The sequence below is a fragment of the Pocillopora damicornis genome, chromosome 4, assembly GCF_964200805.1.
Source record: "Pocillopora damicornis chromosome 4, jaPocDami1.2, whole genome shotgun sequence".
Taxonomy (NCBI): domain Eukaryota; kingdom Metazoa; phylum Cnidaria; class Anthozoa; order Scleractinia; family Pocilloporidae; genus Pocillopora; species Pocillopora damicornis.
In genome coordinates this window covers 27997864-28006451 of record NC_142673.1, presented here as the reverse complement: position 1 = coordinate 28006451, position 8588 = coordinate 27997864, and the positions used below count along the sequence as shown (strand labels likewise).

General features: G+C 38.1%; 1 protein-coding gene across 1 annotated transcript; it reads left to right on the top strand.

The window, feature by feature from the left end:
- The first annotated feature begins 879 nt into the window (after positions 1 to 879).
- On the top strand, positions 880 to 8128 carry LOC149047537 (uncharacterized). Its single transcript, XM_089204621.1, has 6 exons — positions 880 to 1053; positions 2804 to 2951; positions 3553 to 3645; positions 6990 to 7118; positions 7218 to 7273; positions 7647 to 8128. The coding sequence occupies exons 2-6, from the start codon at positions 2837 to 2839 to the stop codon at positions 7731 to 7733; spliced, it is 480 nt and encodes a 159-aa protein (XP_089060747.1). The 5' UTR covers positions 880 to 1053; positions 2804 to 2836; the 3' UTR covers positions 7734 to 8128.
- The last annotated feature ends 460 nt before the right edge of the window (positions 8129 to 8588 follow it).

The following is an 8588-nucleotide window of genomic DNA, read 5'->3' as shown; positions in this document are numbered from 1 at the left end:
TGTATCAGGCCAATAAACATCATTACAGAGTCCAAACTAGGTTTCTGGGAACAAAAGTTACAACATCTTCATTTCTAGATTAAGAACTAAAAGCAAATTCATTTCCGTTAATTATCCTTTTAAAGCAGCAGAGCTTTGTCTACCAGGCAGATCTCTCGCGAAAGTTTATCGACATTCGTGCGCATTACTGACATTTTTCAATGCTTCAAGTTGGGAAATAAAAGGGTAGCAGTCCACTGATGTTTCTCTTTCAGTAAGATGAACGGTCATAAAAATTGCTAAATTAGGTTCCTCATTAGATGGACAATAAAGAGACAGATACGCTATTGTAAAGGCTCTCTATAGTGAATGTTACCTGTGTCTTTCCAACAGTCATGAGACGGCCAGTAACTTACCTCATATGAGAGTTTAAGGTTCTTTGTAAAACGCATTGAAATACCCACAATCAGGCCGCTAAATATCTTTAATTGCAACTTTATAAGAAATGGGAAGTTGTAAAACTAGCTTGCGTTTTAAATAAACCATCTTCCGTTTAAAAGGTCGAAAGCAGATTCAAGGGCAATGTCCGTGCGTTTTTGAATAAATTATTTATATATAGCATAGTTTCGAACCATTCCTGTTTGTTTTTGATAAGAAATATCTGATTGATTTTAGAGATATTATTGGCTGATGTATTATGGACGGTTCACGGTGAATTTTCGGCCCTATATTGGTTGAAGTATAATAAACCCAGAGAGAAAGTGATTCATACATATTAGAGACGACTAGGATTTTCATGTTTACAAAACTGATTTGTTGACGTTAACTTCCTGTTCATGCCAAAGCCAGTAGTCTTTGCTTTACCATCCGGTTTTGTTTTCTTCGCAATGATACCTTTTGGTTTCGAGCCGTTTTCAAATGATAATTGAGGAAACACATCTTGATTCATGGTTCGAATCTTGAAGCCAAGCAAAAAAACGGAAGCGATCTCTTCGGCAAAAAAATTGAAATTCTCAAGCGTAGGTAAAACATCTAGAGGAGATTGCACACAGCATCGAAGGTTAATCTCTCCTGGTAAGTAATCTCTTACTGGTGCAGTAAGACATTGGAGTACTATTCATGTTCATAAAATTTTGGTGACAATCCTCGTTCTTATCTTAGTGTTGCTAAGTATCCAGTTCAAGCATGGAGATTTCGTGTTCCAACATTAGCAATGGGAAAAAGTTGGAAATGTTTAAATTTAAAAAGGGTTCCAAATCCTTCTCGAAACTTCCGTTGAAATTAAACCTAACAAAATGTTGAGTCACGCAAAAAACGTATTACAATGCCTGAATAAGCATCCTTCAATTGCTGACCTAAAAAAGGGCATCCTCAAACTTAAACAATTGCACGCTGTCGTTGTTCCTACAGTAGAATTTGCCTCAGCTTTCACACTAGCTGTTAAGTAGACTTGAGTCTTCTGCTGTGAGTATTTTACTTCTTTGCGATAATTTTGCGGTGTCGGCCTTCTATGCTTTTGAAGGGTCGTTATTAAGTGTGTTCATCAGATGCTACAGTTGTATCCGATTCCTTTCCGTCTTCAACGTCTTCGGCAAAGAACTGTTGGCCTACCGGTATAAATGATTGAATTTTCCTCTTTCAAGTCCATAGTGAAGCTCAGTCTTTTCCTAGAACCTTCTGGAAACTTAAGTGTGTTCGAATATGCGAAGAAAACAGACGTCTACTGCTAGCTTACGGAATATGTTAACGAGAACAGTTTCGCCATGGGAAATTGAGGACAATTGATACGAAAACAGACCATAAGAAGCGCCAAGCAGATAATAATGAATTTATCAGGTTTCAAATGGTAATTTGCATGAATACCGGTGGCGAGTTTCCTGAACTTCTAAAGGTTAGCCGCAGCTAATCCCGTCCTCAAAGAGCAAAGAACGGGCATATTTCCGGGCCAAACGGAGGCTATTTCGTTTATCATCCTTCAAATGTTTTTTGCAAATTAGTTGAAAAAAATGTTTATCGGTACAGCTAACCATTCACTGCGTGGGTTTTTAACTTTTCAGTGCTGGTTCAATTTTATGAACAAACAAGCATGTCCCCTCTTTCTTAACAACCACAGAACGCTCTCTCACCTTCAATCAATTATACTGAACGAAGACTTATCGTCATAAATGTAGAGCTTGAAATTGGGGAATTCTACTTAACGTATATCGTCGATTATGATCCATAGAATATTTTTACTCGCTCGTGACTGGTCTAAACACATCACGTTAACAAATATTTTCCCTCTTAAAACTGGGGTATATCTGAGGATATCACCCACGTGATACCACCCGATTTTCAAACCTTACATCCACTATGATAAGTCTTCGTTTAAATCTCAATTTAAGATGAGAGAGAGTTCTATGGTTGTTACGGAAGAAGGGAAATATTTTTATTCATAAAGTCATACCAGAGAACACTCGAGAGAAGACATTCCACGCTTAGAACATTAAGCTGTTCGTAAATATTTTTTCACGTGTTTCGCAAAATATTTTAAGGATAAGAAACACAATAGCCTCTGTTTTGCACGAAGATACTCATATAATTGTTCTTGGGTATTATCTGTTCCTCGAAGCTCATTTCTTTCCTTGCTATCAGTTCATTTCGTTCCCTGCAGTCCTTTCGTTCCTCAGTTATAAACAGCAAATCTGAAACAGAAAAATTAAAAAAAAATTAATATTTTTTCAATTTCCCATTTCATTTTCCCATTCCTCTTTCCCATTCCCCTTTCTCGCTTGTAGTAACATCACTACGAAAATGTGATCGACATCAATAAATTCCTTTTCAGTATTTTGCTGCCCTGCTGTCACTTTAGAAGACAATGAAGTGTTCAACCAATCAACTGCGAATCATCGCCTTGAATCTGTTGCTTTTCGTCTTCACTAAGACTGTGGCATATCCCTCGGGGTTAGAATTCATAAATGTGACTTTCTGTGGTGAGTTTCTCTTTGGCTTGTGACAAATATACATCTTCAAACGTTAAAAACCGTAGTAGGTTTAATGCTTGTCTTTTTTGATTGTGCAGTTCGATATACCTTGTGAGAGAAGTCCTTAGTCTGGGATTGTTGTCGCAAGTAGCGATTAACGTTTCGATACTCTTAGCGGAAGTCATTATTTATTGACGGGGTTCGACTCAGATGAAGACTTGAACAATAGCTTAAAAGAGTTAAACGAAGCTGACATATTAAAACACAAATCAGTCTCCCAATTTCTCAAAAATGTTATAAATAATCACAAATTTTATCATGTTGGTTTTAATAAATCAACATGAGCAAATGAAGTTGTGGACTAACTTCACAGACAATCAAATCAGGTCAGATATTTTTTAAACCCTATTTCCCTTGGGTGGGCGCCTCGCATGGGTCCTACTGCCCCGTTTGCGCCCTCCCCTTTGGATTTTTATTCTTTGAAGTTATTCGACTGATTCCTCCATATCCTTTGACTACTGTTTCTGAATTTATTGCCAAATAAAGATTTAAACAGAAAATAACACAATCAATTACGTTCAAACCAGTTTACTTCTTGTATTTTTTACAGGCAACTACGATAAGACAGCGAAGATCAAAATTTCTCCATGGCCTTTCATCCCTACTGGAGCTATCGTTAATTTAACAGTAATATTCACACCCGGTAAGTTGATGTCAGTGGAATATGAATATGTTGTATCGAATAATTTCGTTCGTGCTGTTGTTGTATTTCAAACATGCCACACGGTTCAACGTTATCCGTTTATTCAGTAAATACTAATCCTAGATATTCCCTTATATCACAAAAACAACTCTGCATCTGCGAAACAGGATTGGAAGAGGACTAGGCGACCCGTTCCGAGAACGTGACGCAAGAAGGAATGCAAAGGACGGATTACAAATCACTCTAAGCAGCATGATATGTCGCGCAGTCTGCAGCCCCTCCCTGCATCTAAGCAATTCGGAAAGTTGCAAAACATTGCAAAAAAAAATTATCGAATGTATCTATTGGCACTTTTAGCCTCCTCGGTATCAACGCTTTGCATTCAACATTTTTAAAGAGATAATAAACTGCTGAGTTTATACTTCCTTGCGTTGCTAAATTTTTCCGTGGGATGCCTATGCGGTTACCCGGCCTTTCTTTTTCATCGCTGACGTAAATCGACAAATTCTTGAAATGCTTGGAATGTTTGACATTTTCCGTATCTCTCAGCAATGAACGAGTTACCAGTAATCGGTTCCTTGTGTTAGCGCAACGTTGTTTCGACGTAATAATACACGATTTGATGAGAGTACATCGCTTTTTCGCCGCCATTTTATTACAAATGGATTTATGTAATGTTGATGCAAGGGAAGTGTACGTTTTTGTGTGATTAACCATGAAACATCTAATAAAATCTACCGATTATCCGCTTATCTTGCGAAATCGACATCTCGAATATCACAAATTAGTGGCCTGTTTACATGGAGGTGGGGTACCCTAGGTAAGGTGAGGTTACCCGCGTATTCGGGGGGGGGGGGGGGAGTTGGAAACCGGCCTGTGCCTATAATCTCTTATCTATTATCTAGTCCTGATCACGTTTATATGGTAGATAGGATGACCCGCCTAGGCGGGTTGCCCGGTCTACTGGTACTGGGTAGGCTAACCCTGTCGGCCGGGGTGACAGTTTGCAATGTAAATATGTCATGGTGAGGTAACCCGCCTGGCCGGGATCGCGTTCATGTTACAAAAATGAGCAAAACAATACCGAAACAGACGGTGGCTCACAGAGGACATGCAATTTTTCTTTCTTTTTTTTGTAATCGGGCGATAAATATCATGCATCGCACGATAAAATCAAAATATCGCGCGATAAATGGGAAATTATCGTGCAATAAATGGAAATTATCCCACGAGAAATGATAAATTATCGCGCGAGAAATGGGAAAATTGTTAGGTCGCACGTGATCTGCTGTCACGCACGTTGTTTCTTGATGTTTCAGGGGACAAGACGGCAGGTCATCTATGGACCACTGTAGAAATGGTCCGTGTGTCATTCGTTCATTCAATTTTCGTTTAAAATAAAAAATTGAAAATTGATGTCAATTTTTGATTTTTGTTATTTTTTATCATAAAAATACAATAGTGCCAAATTGAAAATTTTTGACTTTTTTCCCTTTTAATAAAATATTGAAACATAACTTATATTTTTACTTTAATCTTGTCAACAATAAAGAGAAAAATGAAACTGAGCGGCAATTTTGCTTTTCCGACAATGTTGCAGTCTGTGGCATGGCTTAGTCTTTTTGTTTTCGGAAGTCTAAAAATTGAAAATTGCAATCAATTTAAAATTTTTGTTTTTCGGCCAAAACATTCAAAATCGTTGACAGAACTGCCCAAGAGGGAGGGGAGGGGTCCATGCGCACGGTAATTTTTGCCCCCAGCGCCCTCCCCACGGCCAGGTCCGCTTCCTTGCTTAAGGAGTTTGGAAAGGAAGTGAGAGTTTATCTGTCTCTGCAGTCTTTCACGACGTTTTGGAGCGTTTTCCTCAGTTCTATCCATTACAGCGAGCAGCCAGACTTTGGACGTTAGCTAAGAACTTAAAAATATCTTTGACTTCGTATTGGAGCATACTGGAGCGGGTGATGTAGCCATATCGACTTTTCAGGCGCCATACTATAAAACATAGTTGGAATGAAGGTGAGGGAGAGGGAGGGGGTAAGTTTCTGATACCAATTTAATTTAATTTTAAATTTAAAATTTTTAGAAAGAAAAGAAAACAGAAAAACTAAGCCATGCTACAGACTGCAGCATTGTCAGAAAAGCAAAATTGCGGCTCAGTTTCATTTTTCTCTTTATTGTTGACAGGATTAAAATAGAAATAAAAGTTATGTCTCAGTATTCTATCAAACGGAAAAAAAAAGTCAAAAATTTTTGATTTGGCATTTTTGTATGTTTCTATGATAAAAAATAATGAAAATCAAAATTTGACATCAATTTTAAACGAAAATTGAATGGACGAATGACACGCGGACCAAAAATACGGGTATGTTCAAAATTTTCACATTTCTTAGCCGTCCCATGCAGAGCTAAAACGTTAAAACACTGTTTTTTACGCCCTCTTAGCAATGAAACCTCACAGCGATTTAATCACGTTTTTACCCTGAACTCAACACTACATTCACATATTACGCCAAAGCGCAGACATTGTAGCGTCAGAAACGGTTAACGCATCGAGCTATTGGCGAAAATCTTAAAGGACGGTAAAATACTGACGTTTTTCGGCAACGTTTCACCACACGTCGCCGTTAAACTTCTTAATTACAAATACGATAACAACCTCGAGAAACTTCACCCCGGAATCCCGGGGTTGTAAGATTGTATGTAAACGCGGGCTTTTTATCGACCTCGGCTAGGCGGATATCCTCACCCAGCTGGGGTCCCCCACATCCGTGTAAACAGGCCCTAACTTTAAATCTCTAAGAAATACCTCAGTACAATCTTAATAGTTGTAGGTTTTTGATGAGTAAATTACGGCGGCTGAAATATACTTCCTCAAAGAAGAGAGGTCGTTGTCAGCGGAAATGGAAATTATTTTTACCGAGCTGCTTCTCTTTAGGAATGAAACAAGCGATAAGAAACACGAGGAAATCAAAAGGTTGAGGTCCAGTTCGTTTCGGAAAGATCCAAAGGATTTTGAGATACCGCTCCTCGCTATTTTTAACTGCAAACACCGTCGCGGTTTATTCAACACTAAAATTTTCTTCATTGATGTCTTTGGCTAATTTAAGTGACAATCTTCGTATTTTATTTTAACTGCATTATTCCTTCCAATGAACCGCTCAGTAGCCGACGCATTCCACGGAATAGCCTTCATGTGTCTTGTTCTGTAAATAAAACACACAACCAACAATTCCTCCATTTATTTACTATTACGAGGGGCTAACGCTCGAATCATCAGCTTTACAAACTCTCCCCATTTGAGGGCATACTGCGCCATGTTTCTTACTGGTGTTTGTTTCCGACAGCTGTAGATGTCCTTGATGTCACTATTGAATACGAGTATGGGTTAGAATCGGAAAGCAAGGCGGTTATTAGAGGCAGGAATGACCATGTATGCGAAAGCAATCCAGACTTCTGCAACTTTCCCGCCGGTGGTAAGGTGTTTTGAAGCGAAAAAAATAATACAAGATGAAACTTTATGCGGATAGACCATCGGCTGTTATTTATTTACCAGCATGTCTATTTTTTCCCAGAAACTCAAGTGAAGACTATTTCTAAGAAATTAACAGAACTTCCACCATATTTGAAGGTAATCAATTAATAAATAGGTGTTCAACCAGCCATGTGTTTACAGCGCTTGAGATTGTTATGAGGTGGCTCTGCTGCGCTGTTCCTATTTTTTGTTTGTTTGTTTGTTTGTCTCTTTGTTTGAAATTTTTTTCTATCCTTATCTCTATTCAGTTTACTATTTCACCAAATAGGTGAGCTTTGATACCCAACAACCATTGGTCCCGTATCCATATTTACAGTGATTTTCTGCAAATGATAGTGATAATGATGATGATTTTCATCAATGCTCGTGTCATAGTGGTCGTTGCTTCTACAGAGAAGCAAGACAGAGCAATCTATGCGTTTACGTTAAAGAAATTCTTCTTTTGTTTTCATTCCTAAAAAACCATTAGATGCTGACCGTTAAAGCAAGAAATCAACTTTTCAATGAAGAGTATATCATGTTTCTCTGTGTTGATGCGGTATTCAAAGTGTACTAAAAGGCAAGAATGAGTAGCTGACTCTCGAGGAAGAGGACAAATTAAAGAAATAGATTAGACTGTAGGATGGAAACGTTTTGGTGTTAAAACTGCGAAATGTCTCTGACACCAACGACCTTATAACATTTAGTAAAAGAATTGTCATCGATAAACCTACCTAGGGGAGTGTAAACTGGTAATCAGCTATATCCCACCCTTAAACAACAAGTGCGAGTAGATAAGACGGGGTAATATATGACTTCAGAATAGAATCGAACTGACGACCTGTTTAAAAAGTGAGTCACTTAGATATTTAGTAATCAAAAAGAGTCATCTTGAAACAAACGATACTGTAAGACAAGGTCTCAGAGTCAAAACCTAATAAACAATACTAATAAATTGAATACTTATCAGGTAAATTAGTGATCGATGTTTTACATCTACTACGTCAGCTTGTGTAAACCTCCAAGTTAGTGCAAAAGGGAGATATACAGCTCATAGGAAAGAAAAGAGAGGGGGTGGGTGGGTGGGTGGATTAGTTTATTAATAACTGTTCAATGTCCAAAGTCATTGATGACCAAGAGAAAGTAAATGTTCAAACTACTTTCACGCAACAGTTGCAAACCCAGTTATCCCTGATTAGGTTGAAACGCCCCAAAGAATTAATCATTTGAAAGTAACCTGAGCAATGTTCACTGGTTTTATTTTTCGTTGACCACGTGAACTGAAAAACATGACATCCATGGCAACGACGAACGACAATAAAGGTCGACATGGTCAAAGAAGATCTCTCACTTTCCCATTAAGGCTTCAGTGGACCTTGTAGAAAATTGGGAAAAATCTTTTAAGTCGTGCGAGGTAAGAGATTATAAACTT

What these genes read in the sequence shown, in the direction of transcription:
- LOC149047537 (XM_089204621.1), top strand. Translation starts at nt 2,837, where the DNA reads ATGAAGTGTTCAACCAATCAACTGCGAATCATCGCCTTGAATCTGTTG. An exon ending in CATAAATGTGACTTTCTGTG is followed by an intron (nt 2,952 to 3,552) that starts GTGAGTTTCTCT and finishes TATTTTTTACAG; the next exon opens with GCAACTACGATAAGACAGCG. An exon ending in CTGCAACTTTCCCGCCGGTG is followed by an intron (nt 7,119 to 7,217) that starts GTAAGGTGTTTT and finishes ATTTTTTCCCAG; the next exon opens with AAACTCAAGTGAAGACTATT.